The sequence below is a fragment of the Etheostoma cragini genome, chromosome 2 (genome assembly GCF_013103735.1).
Source record: "Etheostoma cragini isolate CJK2018 chromosome 2, CSU_Ecrag_1.0, whole genome shotgun sequence".
Taxonomy (NCBI): Eukaryota; Metazoa; Chordata; class Actinopteri; order Perciformes; family Percidae; genus Etheostoma; species Etheostoma cragini.
Window position 1 is genome coordinate 7,141,074 of NC_048408.1, and position 17,344 is coordinate 7,158,417.

Here is a 17,344-nt window from a genome sequence, read left to right on the forward strand (position 1 = left end):
GTTCCTCTTCCTCCCCTTGTGCTCTAATGACATTTGCAAGTTTCCACAGCCCCCAGAGGAAAACAACCAATCAGAGCCGGTTAATCTCTAATGCAGTGTCAGACTAGGCAGGGTTGATTAATACTAGGGATGAGCGAGTACAGCATTATCTGTATCTGTATCTGTATCTGTTTACCACATGAATTATCTGTATCCGGATCCGTACTCGGACTGGGCGGGGCCTAAACCGGAAGTGGTCAGATTTAAACCGGAAGTAGGTTGGGTCTCTTGAAATGTGCGGGCCTTTAACCGGTATGTTATTTAAGCATGCAATTGATATGAGTTGATCAATAATTTTTATACTTATTGCTGATTTGAAAACTATTTACATGACAGCATCAAGCTTCAGATCAATGGTGTTGTCATGGTAACAAACATACAACACATGCCGTTGCAATTATGAAGTAAAATGTAATAAACAAGAGTTTTCATACTCAATATAACTCTCTTTTTTTAACTTTTTTTTTTTTTATCAGTGTGATTTTTTTGGGGGGTTCTTTTTTTTTTTTTTTTACACCAGGTGTGTGTGTGTTAGTGTGTGTGTGTTTGTGTGTGTGAGTAAGAGAGAGACACAGAGAGAGAGTGGGCGGGGGGCAGCTGACAGTAAAAAAAATAATAATCTCCGATGGCAGAGACGCAGCTTGTCTGAAACCCACGTTCACCAGAAATCTACTGGTTACTATGTAAGTACTATAAATCGAAGTTAAAAACAAACCTGAAGCTGAAGAAACCCTAAACGTTAACGGAACAGATCCGCAGACCCGACTGACTGCCTGCCTGACGGATCGGGAGCGGGAGCGAGAGAGAGAGAGAGAGAGATAGAGAGAGCGAGAGAGAGAGAGGCCGAGGGAGCGCATTTCTCCATGTTGTGTGTGTGTTTGTGAGATTGATCCGAGCGTGTTTGTAGGCGAGGGGGCGCTGTGATTATCACAGAAGGCTGCGCGGCCAGTTGAGGAGTTGTATTCAATCCGAGCACGGATATTGACTCATATTACTCGTAAAATACTTGTACTCAGCAAAAGTGCTCTATCCGTACCGGATACTCGTTTCAGCCGGATACTCGGATCACCCCTAATTAATACTATGTCTAATTTTTAAAGAATTCGATCAGAGCCGTGTATCAGCTTGTACACAGTCTTTAGTTGTTTTTATGATGAGAGAGTAGCTGTCAAAATGCTCTACACGCGATATGTTGCTGAGGTTAAAAACAACAGACTTCAGATGATCCGTAATCTCAACGGATTTAATCTTTCTGACTTCTAAACGTCACTATCAGGCACAGTGTTCTGTACAGAATAAGCCTTAAAATCAAACCAATAGCAATTAAAATTCTTCCAATTCAAAACTGATACAAGGTTTATATATAAAATGTAATCTGGAGTTGATTCTGAATCAATGAGTCATTTCCCATCCTGCCCTGGGTCTCGCAGTGGGTGGAAAGCAACTGCGCTGTCTGCCTCTCAAGACTGCATCTGCCTTGCTCTCCTGAGGTTATTGTTGCCCACGCGTGCATGACGTAAGCGCAAGTCAGGATCAAGTCAGACAAAAATCTATCAATGGGCGGTGATGGCCCGTGATCGAGTCTGCGCAGGCCTGGCTCATCTCGAACAAGCCTGATGATAGTGTTAGACTCATCGGCTCTGATTGGTTGTTTTCTTTATGCCTCCTTATGAGGTGCACCAGGAGAAGGCAGAGGATTGGCATTGATTCGACTGACCCGATTCCGAGGTGAATTAGTTGCTCTGCCAAAATGTTTAACTTTTAAAAATAGATCAACTGTCTCTCTATATTCGCAGATAGATAATCTTGGTTTCAAGGACTTTCCTGTCAATGTGTCCCTGTTCTTCCCAACTAAACTGGAACATAACTTTGAAATGACAAACTATCAAGTCTTTGTTCATCAGGTAACTTGGCAACTGCCAGAACAGGACACATACTTATAATACTGCTGCTGGGTATAGAATTACAAAGCCCTAATGCGTAACAATTACTCTTTTCTTTTGAAAGAACAAAACTCAATGCACAGGCATTACCACGATGACATCTGATGTAAGTAAAACAATTTTAGTATCAAAATTATTTTAACTGATCATATTGTGAAATTACAGATCTCCTAATTAAATTAACTGTTGCTGTATTACAGTACTGCTTGCCAGAAAAAAATTGCAAACTCATAGTGTGTGACAGTTTCATCCTGAAAAGAGATTCACCCATTGAGATTACACTGTCAGGAGACGTACACTTTAAGGATCTAAAACAGCATGCAATGGTAAGTAAGAGTAACACACAGAGAGAATGCACACCACATAACCACATTGAAAGTGGAAAATATATCATTAATTCCATGCTCTTACTTTGCAGAATATTGGTTTTCTTAAAAAATATACTGGAGACACCGCAGAGGTTAAATTTAAAAGTTTTATATATGTCAACTATGACAAGCAACGCTATGTGCTGAATTCTTACAAACAAGAGGTATGTTGATGTTTGACCACACCAATGCCATTTCAAAAGACATTGCTTTACTGTTATTCAGGATGCCTAATTTATCGTATTTTTTAGCCACAAGATAATGTTGGTTTCACACAGAAGAGATCTGGCAACATTCCAACAGAGACAATGGTACGATCAGCCTACACATGAACAGCATAAACTATTTTATCTACAAGATAATTTAATTTTAGATCCTCATTCAAATATGCCACTTTGAAAACCTTCTCTGCCAACAGACTGAAGTTCGTGTTGAGTTCGTAATCCCCCCAGATGAAGTAGTGATCATTGCAACTGGAGCTGCCATGGGACTCTTGCTTCTGCTCATAATCACTGTCATCATGTTTAAGGTGAGAGTCAATTTTCCAAATTGAAGTTGTTATTCAATGCTATTTAAACCATTCAACTTTTCTAGTCTTCAGTTCTTTCAGCAGATGATGGGACTTCTTCAGCTTTTTTTCTGCTATTTATACTTTTTCAAATATTAGGCTATTAAACATTTTATTTTAAAACTAAAGTCATTGAGAGCAAGCTTCGAATCCTTGAAATCTTCTTGTGCTCCCAAAATGTTCAGCTCCTTCATACTTTCACTTACAGATGTGGCTCATAGTTTAAAATGTTCCCACAATATTCAGCTATCCGTCTTTTTAGATTGATATGTTTTACAGCTTTTGTGAAAAAGTATAGTGTACATTTTAGGATTTTTCTGCATTTATAATGAGTGTGTATTGCGTGAAGTAGAGTGTGGAGAGAGATCACTAGAGTGGAGAGAGTCAAAAAAATGATCTAACTTTGGTCTCTATAACTGGCTCCCACGCCAACAATTCTAACTTTTCACGGATAATTTAATCATTAAAACGTAGGGATTGTTGTGTAGTTTCAGTTAATGTCCTCATTTATGCTATATGAATTATAATAATATAATAGCTTTAGCTTTAGCATTTCAATTCATTTTCTAATTTTTCCACTTTTTTTATATTAGTGGTGTCATTCAACTTAATTAAAACCATTCCTACTTTATCAACTTTTTTTACCACTTAAGCTTCTTCTTACTGATTTAAGCTATTCAACCAGGTTAGCTTTAGCATTTCAGATATTTAGCAGTTTTCAACTATTCTCACTACTTCAACATCTTCATACTAATTTAAACTATTTCTCAAGTTTAGCTGTGGCATTTACATTTTTTTTAGTTAGTCAACCTTTTTTAAATTAGTGGTTTTATTCAACTTAATTAACCATTCCTACTTTATCAACTATTCTTACTATTTAAGCTTCTTATACTGATTTAAGCTATTCAACCAGGTTAGCTTTAGCAATTCAGATATTCAGCAGTTTTCAACTATTCTCACTACTTCAACATCTTCATACTGATTTAAACTATTTCACCAGTTTAGCTTTAGCATTTACATGTTTTTTAGTTAGTCCACCTTTTTTACAGCAGCGGTGTTATTCAAGTTAATTAACCATTCCTAATTTATAAACTATTCTTACTACTTAAGCTTCTTCTTACTGATTTAAGCTATTTAACCAGGTTAGCTTTAGCAATTCAGCTATTCAGCATTTTTCAACTATTCTCACTACTTCAACATCTTCATTTTAAGATTTAAGCTATTTCTCCAGTTTTGCTTTAGCATTTCAAATCTTTAAACTTTTTTCCACATCTTTTTTACATTAGTGGTATTATTCAACTTAATTAAAGCCATTCCTACTTTTTCAACTATTATCATTACTTCAACATCTTCCTACTGATTTAAGCTATTTCTCCAGTTTAGCTTTAGCATTTCAATTTGTTTTACATTTTTCCACCTTTTTTTACATTATTGGTGTTATTCAAATTGATTAAAACATTTCAAATTGTTATAAAATTTGATTCCTACTTTTTCATCTTTTCTTCCAACTTTTACTGATTTAAGTTATTCAACCAGGTTAGCTTTAGCATTTCAGCTATTCAGCATTCTCATGCATTTTCTGCAAGATTGCATTTTCTAGTTATTATTAAATCCCCACTGCTTTCTGGCCTATAGGAAAGGTAGTCACTGAGCCCATCCACAGACATTCATTATGCCACATGTACTATAAGATGATTTATAAAATCATGCCAACAATGATTAGGCTATTTTATTAGCTTTATTCCATGCAAAAAAAGAAAACGGGGTGGCCTTCTCCTTCTTTCTTACAGTTAAGAAGGTGAAATATTTGCACCCGCCACGTTCAATATTGACTGAACTTAACTGTTACACAATGCAGTAACGTGAGCTATTTGAAATAGCTAGATACATGGCTAAACGTCATTTGCTCTAACCAGTGTATTGCCGTGTATACCTCATCCACAGCAATCCCAACGATCTGTCCCAAAACTTTCCAGTTAGAGAGGATATGCTGTGAACATATTGATTGTAAATCTTTACAATCATTCACCAAAAGAACCAAGCAGGCTTGCTCTTTTGCACAATCCAATTTTTTCTTGAAAACTTGACATTTTCAGCTTGTAGGTTGATAGCTCCAAGGTTTTTTTTGTTTCCCGTTGCGAAGGGAGTTTGAGAATGACAACACAGAACGCAATGTGAACGCCGAATGTCAGGCTTTATCCTGGAAATATACGTTGGTTAGCCTAATACAGGTATATTCAGATGGGAAGTAGAAGGAAAAAATTAGGCTTTTTAAACATTAAAGCATGTAAACATGTTCTAGTAGGAACGCAAAATAGCCTGAAAAATATGCAAGATAGGTCTTGTTTAAATTTTCCTTTCAAACTTTTCTAGGTCTGTGTGCAGTTGGGTCTAATTCTTAATTATTTTTTTCACTCATCAGTTGGGTTGCTTTAAGAGGAAAAGGCTTGAATACTGTGAAGTACAGGAAGAAGAAACAGCTCCTCAGGATGGCATCCCTGCTAAGTCCACCACTGGCACCACCCAGGGGATATGCAGCCATTCGGAGACTGACAGTAAATCTGACCAACTTTCAGCGCACCAAAGCCTCTTGGATGATGGTGAGGCCAACTGCAGCACTTCATCAGTTCATTCCTAGGAAGAACTGGAATAACCGTTGACATTTTGTCAAATATGCTCATTCACTTTTTTGCTAAGACTTAGATGAGAAGATTGATGCCACTCATGCCCGTCTGTTAAATATGAAGCTGGTGTCAGGAGATGTTAGCTTAGCATAAAGACTACAAACAATGAGCCTTGCTCTCTCTGAAGAGAACAAACCCAACCTACCAGATCCTTTCAAGCTCACTGATTAAAATGTTATATACTGTTTGTGTAAAAAATAACAAGTCTTTGTTTTTTTATGGTTTCACGTGTAATTTTTGTTAACCTTTGGACAGAGTCAGGCTAGCTGTTTCCCTTCTAACAGTCTTTATGCTAAGCTAAACCAACTGTCTCCTACTGTAGCTCCAAATTCATATAAACAGAGAAGGAAGTGGTGGTTTGACAAAGAAAAATACTTAACTCAAGGTCCACTATTAAGTGAGCTTTAATTTTAAATTTAAATGCATGTTCAGGCTGCTTAAGGATATTTTGAATGTAATGTGTGTAATGTTATGTGTTACAAATGTAATGTAAGTTCTAAAGGTGCAACATTCTCCCTCAACGCTGGTTTAATGCCTGGTAGTGTCACAGCCAGCTTACTGTCATAGTACACATCCTCTTCTCTGCACTAGCATCTCCCACTCGTATCCATTAGTATTATTAATACATACAGTATTATTTTCGTTTTAATATCCTGTAACTGTACAGGAGCCTGGTATTTATTGAGCGGACGTGATTTGATCTTGTAGTACAGCTGACTGCTTTTCAACTTTTTTATTATGATAATTTGGTGGTACGTTTGATGCATTGTTTACAAATTAGTGATCTTGCAAAACATTTTCTTTGTAAGCAGAATTTGGTGAATTTTTTTAAGATTACTATTTTTAGGGGGAATTTTGGCCTTTTACTTAATAGGACAGGAAAGGGGAGAGAGAAGGGGGGATGACATGCAACAAATGGTTGCAAGCAGGTTGGAACTTAATCCTTGGCCAATGTGGTAAGGACTGAGTCTCAGTATGGGAGGAACAATACCAAATTGTCACCTAATCATTAAACCACTGCCTTTCTAATATTTTTGCCTCATTTAGTTTTTGTAATCATATTATTCTGTTTTACTTGTGGCCACATGGCACATAATGCTGTCAACCCTAACAATGTGTCAGTGTTACTATGGTTACATTCAACACATTCACATACTTAACGGGTGGATTAGTCTATTAGTGACTAAACACAATTTTACATTTTAGCCCAGAGGGAAAAACACAAGTACACTTTGCAATAGTAGTTAGGCCAGAAACTACACATGTGCACAGGAGATCTTATTTAAATCCAACTGCGCTAAACTGAAAGCTCAACACTCCTTAACAAAGAGGTTCTGTATAAAATAATGTACTTGAGCTAACTTGAGGAACTTGGGAGGCATAATGAATGAAAACAAAGGCAAATAACTTTTGAGAGTGTTGTTGGTGGCCAACAATAAATCTTATATAATAAGGAAATGGCTGAAGAAAGATATACTGCTATTCTGTTGATGAATGGACGGACCTGAAAATTACAGAGAATTACTTTGGACGCCAGGAGGATCCATCTGTTGGACTAGAATTGCATATCTTTGAGATGAGCCATGTGAAAGAATTTAAATTATAAACAGACTTTCCACTTACATTTTTGTGTATACTTATATATATATATATATATATATATATATATATATATATATATATATATATATAGCTTTAGATTGTCTTGTTAATGCAGTGTTGTGTTGATTTTGATACGTTTTGTACTCTATCAATAAAAACACCTTAATCATATTGTCTGCTTGAGATCTGAATATTTTATAACAGTATTATCTTGTTTTTGTCATGTATCGTTCCAATGTTGGTTAGTTGCCCTTTTAGAAGTACTCCCAGGACACAAACACACATTTCCTGATTGAAAGTCTTGCATTTTCCCCCGGGACTGGAACTCCACACCCCCTCTTGAAATAATACAGCAGCAGCGGATGTGGTGCAATGAATACGTGGAATACATACGATTTACATTGCTTTCATGTATACATACAGATGGTTCACGAAAATAGCCGTATTTACTACTGAATCCAATGCGGCTATGCAACCATTACAAATCATAATATATTAGTTCATAATACAATGCAATGCACTTTTTTACTGTAATGATTCCATTTCTTTTGCAACAGGGAAGTTGATCGTACACATGTAGGTAGATTAGATTAAGGCAATGGTCAAAAGCAACTTTGCAACTTGAAGTCCAAATTGGCAAACAAATCCAACAAGTCTAGGCACGTAGGCAGGTGTGGTGTGGCACAGGGATCTATTCTCGGCCCCATTCTGTTTTCAATGTATATGCTACCTCTGGGATCAATTGTAAAAAAGCACAACCTGTCTTTTCACTTTTATGCCAACAACTTGCAGATATATTTGCCCATGAAACCAAACGAAAACACTGCACTTACTAAGCTACTGGACTGCATCACAGATATAAAGCAGTGTCTTTCACAGAACCTTTTGCACTTAAACGACAACAAAACTGAATGCATTTTGTTTGGTTCTCCATCTATGTCAAATGTTCTCACCAGAAACTCTGGCACTCTGGCCCCCCTTTTTAAATCTCATGTCAAAAATCCTGGGGTAACATTTGATAATGGGCTCAAATTTGAAAAAAGTCAAGTCCTTTCTCGTCTCCAACTTGTGCAGAATGCTGCTGCCCGATTTTTAACAAGCACGTCCAGACGTGAACACATTACCCCTGTGCTGTCGTCACTCCACTGGCTTCCAGTCTGTTTTAGAATTGATTTTAAACTCCTGCTGTTTGTTTTTAACGCCATTCATGGCTTGGCCCCCTCTTACTTGTCTGAGATTTTAACTTTTTGCAATTGTGGCAGAGCCTTGCGCTCCTGGGGTCAGCTTTTGTTAGAGGTCCCTAGGTCAAGACTTAAACAGTGGGGTGATCGTTCTTTTGCAGTCGCTGCTCCCAGAATGTGGAACAAACTACCCCCTGACATCCGCACCACTACTGACCTCAGCCTTTTTTAAACAAAGCTTAAGACCCACTTTTTTAAATTAGCATTTAATTCTGACTAGGGCAATACTGTCTCTTAGGTGTCCTCCTTCTGTCTGCTCCCTTCTATGCATTTCTGGAAGGCTTTTAATGTCCTGCAGCGCTGCACCACTACAGCACTTTTAATTGTATCTGTATGTTTTGTATGCGTTATGTATTGTTTTATGGTTTTGTTGTAAAGCACTTTGGGTACCTTTCGGCTATTGTAAAGGGCTATACAAATAAACTTGATTGATTGATTGATTGATGCAAAATTGAGAAGACGCATGCGCCATATGTTTCACCCAATGAGCAGCAGCTTCTAATGGAAAGTAACGAGGAGGGAAAGAATATGCAAAAAGGGAAATACGGCGATTATCAAACGTGGAGAAAAAAAGCCAACAGACTATAGCGGACCAACTGAATGTGTAAGGATGTAAAAATATCTAGGCCTACTAGTCCCTCAACATTTTTACAAAGTTGTAGGTTACCCTGTGTTTTAATTGCTTTAATATGCTAGATTAATATGTTGGTTTTATTGCTGTATCTGTTTATGTGCTAAATGTGCTGGTTTTACCGTAAAGTGTCTTTTGCTTAGCCTACCATGTAAAGCTCAATATACATAAAATGTATTATTTAGCCTTTGCCTTAAAAGTAAGCAGAGGGAATTATGTTCCTCTGGAAATGCACCTTAAGGACTCTAGGCTTAATTTCAAACCCTCATTTACAACGCGAGAACATGTTTTACAACCATATACACAAATCTCTAAAAGCTATGTCTAATTCTTTGTACATTTATTAATGTTCAGACAGAACAATTAGAAAGGGACAAAAACTTGAAAAAGAAGTGACTTCAATACACACTGTGAGCATGTATGTAAAACAATATTGATGTTTTTTTTATTCTTACAAGTGACAGCACCAAAAGATGCATTGTTGTATTCCCTGTGTGATGAATGTAAACTACACTATATATGTTTATAAGCCATGTTTTTGGTCCAGGGATGTGAGACTTTTTGAGAAGGTTATGAAACCAATGTTGGCTATAATAAAAAACATCAGGCCTACATATTAAGGAGTAACACAAACTGTCCTTAATAGAGAATTACAAGCAACAAGAAAATTAAATCATGAATGTATTGGTCTCTGACCAGTCTGCCATTAATATCATCTGGGAATATTGCTGCATTGTCCCACTTAATCTCCGGAGCGTCCTGTATAAACCTGAAGCTGCTCATCTTTACTTTTACAGAGAGAGTGGACACTGACGCGACGCACAGGTCTGTCGGCAGGCAGCGGCCGCACGCCAGGCAGCCTCGAAACACTACCGTCCCACCGGGAAAAGTCCTGACTCTCCGGATTGCCACTCCGCATCAGGGTGCCAGTGCAACCATTTCTAACCTCTAAACAACTGTAATGGTAGGGTTTAAATCAAACTCATGATGACAATAGTGACAAGTAATGCATGTTAATAAAAATAAAGCAGAACACATTCAGAAGACAACGGAATAACAAACACATTTCTTTGGGATCAGAGCGGCAGCTGATTTAACACGAGACTCCAGGATTAATCTTAGCCTGGCTGTTAGCCTGCTCTGGACCAGGCTAGCCGCAAAGAAAAAAATCTCCATGGTTACTTGGCTGGGTTTAATTCAATCTGGTTTCGTGCAACCAAGTCAAAGTTAAATTCATCCAGGATAACTTGAATATCCCGACTTAATCCCTTATCCTGGTTTCGTGCAACAGGCCCCAGCCCTCCGTCTGCCACAGTTCCCTCCATGTGTGTTTGCTGCCTGCCTGCCTGCCTGCGTGCCTGCTGTCTGTCCACCTTGACTGCTCACCGGCACACTATTGTCTGGGTCGCTTCTACCCTGGAATTCTCTGCAACCTCCCCTACCCCTTGGCTCCCCCCTGTGCACTCAAATAAACTCTGCCTGTTTGCTCTACCGTTGGTGACCGCATTTGAATCCTTTCCCGTGTATCATAACAGTTTCATCCAAGGAGATTTGTGGTGTCTGAAAGATACGTCTGCAGCACTGGCTGTTGTGAAATGTTTAGTTTAAAACGGAAAAGGAGATGTTAAATTATAGTTTATAGCTGTTACTTGAAAGGGTACACAACTTTATTTGTTTAATAATGAAGACTGTCACAGGAAATGCTTTTATTTTGAAGTAGCCGACACGGAAGTTGTGTATGTATTCTTGCTAGTTTTTACAGATGAACATGAGAAGCTAGATGCAATCAGTGTCCGCCAGGCCTAAACTGTTCTTTTCTTGTGTAAACTGCAGCATAGACAACAATAAATGTTCTTAGGAAAAGACAAGCGTTTTCAGTTGTCATTCGAAGCCATTCCACTACACTGGCAGCCCACTCCCTCTGATACCGCTCCATTGGTGCATGAATAGGACCTGAGTCCTGTGTGTAGATATTACAACAAATGGGAAATGGGAACACCTTAAAATGTCTAAAATCAATTTGAGATACCAATTTTATGACAAAACAGCATGTGACGTTATTACGTACAGGTTTTTAATTCGCTTTAAAGCCTTGGATAGAAACACACTTTCACCAGCTTTATTCACATGAGTTTTTTTTACCGAATTTCAGATTGACACGTGGATGGAAACTAAGCTAAAGGTGCAGCTTAATGTGCTCTACAAAAAGGGCCTCAAGGACCATTAAGGTCCACCTAGAAAATATTTAGTCCGCCATTTTAATTTTTTTTTTTAAACTCAAAAGGCTCCTCCTACATTGTAGCTCAGATTGCCACAACATTTTCAGTGAATGATTAATGGATCAACTTATTACAAGTGTATAAAGCATGTCCATATCTCAATTACTTTTCAGGTTATTGACAAATGAATTTTGAAAGGGGCGTGGCTCTGGACATAAATTAATAAAAATCAACAACCGTGAGGCAAATCATCACAAAACTCACAAGGTATGTTCAGATAAGTGCCCCAGATATACCCGGACCTTTGCTCATTCCAGCCAAAAAGTTCTATTTTAACCTCATTGGTCCACAGAACTTGTTCCCACAATGCATCAGCCTTGTCTATATGTCCATTTGCAAACTTCAAACGCTGTTTTTTGTGGTGAGGACATAGAAGAGGTTTTCTTTTTATGACTTTTCCATGAAGACCATATTTGTACGAGTATCTCTTTATAGTGGAATGGTGGTAAAACCTTTAGATTGACGTCACCTGGTCTTTCCAGACGATGATTAAGAACAATCCATGACGCTGTCAGATCTCAGCTTTCCAAAGGGGGCGGTGCATGCTAGACACTGCACAGTGCCCAAACTTTTGCAGAGGCCATTTTTTTGTTTTCTGTTATTTTGAAAGTGTAAACAATGGAAATAAAATCTAACTTTTTTTGACATATTATCCAAATGTCTAATCTGTCATTTGATGCCTTTTGGAGATTTTTCCATCTTTTCTTGGCTTCTTTATGCACATTAATACAAATAATTACCTGGGGTGCCCAAACTTTCAAACCCCACTGTAGATGGGTTAAATGCAGTATGTGAGGATTTACAAAATAAAGTTTTGTCTTCATGGAGGTCATAGTTAGTGTTAGAGTTGTACTGGGTACCATTTAAACTAATCAACCACATAGAATTAAGGGGCAATCCTGTGTAAGAGTAGTTTTACTTGAACTACATTTAATTGCTAATACTGTACTTTGTACTTTTATTCAAGTATAAATTTGAAAGCAGGAATTTTACTTGTGATGGAGTATTTTTGTATTGAGGTACAGCTACTTTTACTTAACTTAAATATCTCAATACTTCTTCCACTACTGGAGTATCCCATTCTTATTTCACCACATTTATGAGATGGTTTAATTATCAAAGCGCACTGGTCGCAAGTTTCTCACTTTACTAACTAATGTTTCAAGGCACAACAAGTACAGTGGAGCAGTTTTAGCAACACAATTCTTGTTCTCATTAAATCCTTCTTATTATGGTGAATACATGTTGTGGGTTATGCCAAAATGTGGTCCAGGCTAATGTTAAAGTTACAGATGAGACAAAATAAAAAAAATGTAAGAAATGTCCCAGTTAATTGAATCCTGCCCCCAATGAGCTTGAATCTATATCTTCCTCCGTTGTGTTCACTTAGACACACAGCTAGATATGTGTTTGAATTACACTGAGACGCCTTTGCTAACAGTAACATCAGTTGTCAGAGGTGGTACTGTCTTTTAATGGTTACTACTATCTTTATTCTGCAGCATACTTTGCCCCCCTAAACTAAAGTATAAAAGGTTTTAGGAATAACCTAAGAAAAGGTTAAGCATGAGAGCAAAGATGCATTCTTGTGAGAAAATTGCAGTGAGAGCAGAAGTGTTGTAACCCCTTGTTACGGAAACGCCCTCATTTAAAATGCACACAGGAAGTATTCACATTTCTAAAAACACGAGTAGCACTGTTTGCTGAGAGGAGAGTGATGGGAAAGATGCATGGGCAGAGTCACATCTTCCTGCTCACCTTCATGGTGGCTGTTGGTAAGCTAAAATATTTGCTACATGTAGAGTTACTTATAAGAAAATCTAAAAGGGATTTTGAGGCCAAAACCCTTAAAAAATGTTTGCTGTTGTGTGAGCACTTTTTTTAGGGGAAAAAATAATTGCGTGTTTTATTGCTTGAGTGTTCCACCAATTATTCATGCCGCTGTAGTGTTCATTACATTCAGTCCAACAGTTTTAACTAGAACTGTTTTTTACAGTAGAAACGGTGGCAGTAGAAACTGCGACGTCTGGGGATTATTTAGAGGAACCAGTGTCCATTTTTAATTTCTCTGAGCAACATGCACTTTAATTTGTCTTAACTGTAGTAGGGTGGCAGAAAAAAAAATCAGGGGTAGATATTTCAAAACTTCAGCACAAACTATCACTACAACTAGTATTAAAGAAGAATTGTTTTGGAGATTTAGGTGAAATTTCTCTCTAAATCCTGACAATATGTTGTAAAAAATATACAGAGAGTGCCGAACACACTGCAATTTTGTTTTTACCATGCACTTATTTTTGGCCCTTTGGGTGCAGAATAACATTGACAAAACATCACTATATAAAGCTTTTTGTGGCAAACTTGTTGACACATCCACCAGATAAATAGCAAATGTAGTTGTGTCATGGTCTTTACCAACTCTTTGGGGAAATATGTGGCTCTGTAGCTGCTAAGATGCTCCACTATGTTCACTAGCTAGGCAGGTACCAGGCGATTTTAGCCCTTTTTTAAGGGATGTTGAAGCACCCTTAAATTTGATCCGAGAACCCCCAAAAAAAACAAAAAACGTGTAAGTCTATTGTGAGCTAAGGAATTGTGCTCTGGGGATACCCCAGGATTGTGAAACTAAACCCAGAATCTAGAGCCCGAGATCATTCAAAAAAGAATTCTGAGCCTTTCTACAGAAAATAGTGCTTGTCAGCCATTTGTCCAAATTGCATCAATCTAATCTCTCTGATTTTCTAAAGTTATTGATACTGCATTTTGGAAATGTCTGCTTTTCAAACCCACCTCGCCTCGGTGCTCAGGCCCTTTTTTTTGTTCTTCAGTTTTGGCTTAGTATCATCCACAACCACAAAATATAAGATAACAAATAAAATGCCCTAAAGAAAAACCTCCTCCTGCAACAAATAATTTACTGGGAAACTTTGCCTGAGAAAATTTGGGTCTCTGTGCCATGAATTGTTTTGTCTGAGTGAATCAGACCCAGGGAAGTAAGTCACATAGGCACTATTATCAATTGAGACAAAACCAGTAAACCAGTTTCAAAACCAGTAAAAAAAAATCCTTCTTTTTGTTTTACACTGTAAACCTTTGACGTTAATTTTTAGCTATAATCTCACAGTATATAACTATTTTAATGTTATAGAGGATCATACTGTAAATGGCAATGCATTATGGGAGAAAATAACAATATTACAGCACTATCTGCAAATGTTACAAATTACAGGTATTTACTGCTAATACCAATGCATCTTGGGAAAATAAAGAAAATGGCAGGAATTACAGCCAATATATTCCTGTAAATTCAAATAATAAAGTGAGAAACTATGTCTCTTTACAGTAATTTGACTTCAACTTTAAAAACATATTGTATATTGTAAATAAACAGTGCAAGAAGAAAAAATTATCTAAAAGAACAACTGTAGTGATTAATGACTCGTAGTCATTAATTAAAGATTATTAACCCATCTTTAAAACATGACATGATGATGATTATTTCTTAAACAGTAATGTTATTTATTTCACAAATTGTGATTATTTATTAGAAATATCATTAGGTGCCACCTATTTAGATTAAGGTTTACAAAACTTAAATGTGTTCTTTTTGCACATTTTGCAGCCATCCCAATATCTTTGGCTTTCAACATTGATATCAAAAATCCTGACGTCTATACTGGTGAACAAAAGGATTTCTTTGGATACAAAGTGCTTCAATTCATGAATGGAGAGAACAAAGGGTGAGTTTTTCATTTGCAGCTTGGTGGTGCAGTTGATATTAATTGCTACTGTAATTGTCAAAATTGATAAAAGATTTCAAATTTCTATTAGCCATGCATGGTTACCTTTTGCAATTAATGTAAATGTAATTTTGTCTCTAGCTTCTGTGAAAAGCAGCAACACTTTGTGGTTTATCACACTGAATGGTGTTGCATCCTGTGACTAATCTTTCTGAAGCATCTTAAAGAGCATTCTCCCTGCTGTAATGATAAAATAGGGCCAACTGTTGCAACTGCGCTGTGCCAGGTGCAAGATAAGGCCCAGTAGGTTTCCTTCAGTTTCAAACTTTAACCATCTAACATCACAGTGTGAAGTGCAAAGCGCAGGTACATTTAGGGCGTGTCCAAATCCACTTTTGACAGTTTGACAGCGGAAATAAGGGTCCGTGCGCCAGGCGCCTGGTTCCTTAGTGTCTTCATTAATTAAAGGGTGTGTCTTGGGTGTAACATGCAATTAACCAATCAGAGTCATCTCCCACTCCCTTTAAAAGCCAGGCGCGTTTGTACCTCAGCACATTTCTATTATGATGGTGGATTTGCATCTTAATGTTTTTCTTTGTTATCTTTTACAACTTACAATTTGACATTTTACTAATGCGCTTTTTATGTAACAATGAAATGCTGTCCTATTGACATTAGAACAGGTTTTTGTTGGCGCGATCACTTCCCATTGCTTCAAGATAGCAACATGCCAAGAAATCATCTGAATACCACCCTGTAAGACCAGCACGCCCATGGGGGCAAAGATGGGCGCAGGTGCATCTGCTATCTAAACAACGTGGGCACTGGACGACCGTAAAATAGCAAATACACTTGCGTCAGGCTTTGCGCTGTGCCGGGTGCAAGATAGGGCCTAGTAGGTTTCCTTCCGTTTGAAACTGTGCTGCTCATGTCAGCCTGCCTGGCCACTAAAAGGGTTGACGTCATCCACAGAATAATTGTTACTGCACCACTGCAGCTAAATGGATCTGGGGGAATATGCAAACCGGACCAAAACCAAACCACCAAGTGCTTCAACCCTGAAGGTATATTAACGTGTTTTTTCAAACTGGACCCTATTTTCCTGTGTTTTGTGTGTAAGTGACTGATAGAAACAACAATCTTTGACATAGGTCCAGTATTAAGCATGAACGCCATAACCGGCAGCCACAGATCGGGCTGCAATGTAACCCTATGGGGCAAATGTTCAACATTAATGTGGTCCTCTATAAGTGCTTCTATGCCACCAAAAGGCTCAGATTATTATTATTATTATTATAATTGTCTGACATCATCCCTACAGACAAATGCGTTTTTAAAACCTCTGTAAGACCTTTTTCTTTTTAACCAGAAACAGCTCTGAGGCTGAACCAACCAGACTCCATTTAAAATAACATTACTTTTAGCGTGTATAGAGTCAACATATTTCACATGTAAATCGGTAAACTCTGGGTTTCTTTTAACCAAAACTAGAGTTGTGATTGTTGAAAAAGTGGAAAAACGTTTTTTTAAAGTTGTATTTTGTTGCAGTTGATTTTTAATGAAGTGTGATTAAAATAAGATGCTAAAATTATTGTTTGTTTACAGAGAGTTTGATCTTCTTAAAAATACTTTCCACAATGTTGTCAAACATTTAGAATATTAATGTGAGCATGTCAAAGAATTTGAACATTGACAACTTCTCAGTCCCTCCCCCCCTTTCTACTAATGCCCAAACGGTCTCCTAAGCCGTTCCCCCGACAACAGAGAATGATTGCGTGTCGAGTTGAGTCGAGCAGGTACTAATGGAATAGCCACAAAAACATAAGAAAATGGGGCACAGGTTGTATAGTTACCTTTCAAGTCATTCTTACATGAATAAATAACACAATTAAGAACAGAAAAAGTACAGTAGAAATGTGAAAGGGGAACAATTGTAATATAGTTAAAAGGCTTAATGTCTTTTTCATATTTTTTTCCAGCAGACCCAAAAATACCAGTCAAGCATTTGGGCCTGTCAATAGCTGAAGACTCCAACCGCTCCCAATTCACTGTAAGAAAATCACAAAGCTCGATAAAATACACTTTCCCTGAAGTTCTGAGCAAAACAAACCAATATGATGAATGCCTTTTTCCTCCCATCATATGTTATGATCTAGGTTTGCAGTCCAAGTGTAGTCCGTGAATGTTACGGGAACTCCTATATGAACAGCGTGTGCTACAAGATCACAGATCATCTTGAGCCAATTTCC

The 17,344-nt window shown here is 37.6% G+C and overlaps 2 protein-coding genes across 2 annotated transcripts in view; both read left to right on the forward strand.

Annotated features, from left to right (window-relative positions):
- The window catches only part of LOC117951440 (integrin alpha-X-like), a 21,700-nt gene extending 15,910 nt beyond the window's left edge, over positions 1-5,790 (forward strand). The window contains exons 10-17 of the mRNA XM_034883130.1: positions 728-734; positions 1,825-1,943; positions 2,047-2,088; positions 2,183-2,308; positions 2,401-2,514; positions 2,632-2,661; positions 2,769-2,879; positions 5,341-5,790. Of these exons, the coding sequence (XP_034739021.1) occupies positions 728-734; positions 1,825-1,943; positions 2,047-2,088; positions 2,183-2,308; positions 2,401-2,514; positions 2,632-2,661; positions 2,769-2,879; positions 5,341-5,556 (765 nt within the window). The 3' untranslated portion in view covers positions 5,557-5,790. The remainder of the gene's footprint in view (positions 1-727; positions 735-1,824; positions 1,944-2,046; positions 2,089-2,182; positions 2,309-2,400; positions 2,515-2,631; positions 2,662-2,768; positions 2,880-5,340) is intronic.
- Positions 5,791-13,014: 7,224 nt separating this feature from the next.
- LOC117951450 (integrin alpha-M-like) overlaps positions 13,015-17,344 on the forward strand; it is a 19,348-nt gene continuing 15,018 nt past the window's right edge. The window contains exons 1-5 of the mRNA XM_034883143.1: positions 13,015-13,130; positions 14,978-15,095; positions 16,068-16,159; positions 17,078-17,145; positions 17,252-17,338. Of these exons, the coding sequence (XP_034739034.1) occupies positions 13,073-13,130; positions 14,978-15,095; positions 16,068-16,159; positions 17,078-17,145; positions 17,252-17,338 (423 nt within the window). The 5' untranslated portion in view covers positions 13,015-13,072. The remainder of the gene's footprint in view (positions 13,131-14,977; positions 15,096-16,067; positions 16,160-17,077; positions 17,146-17,251; positions 17,339-17,344) is intronic.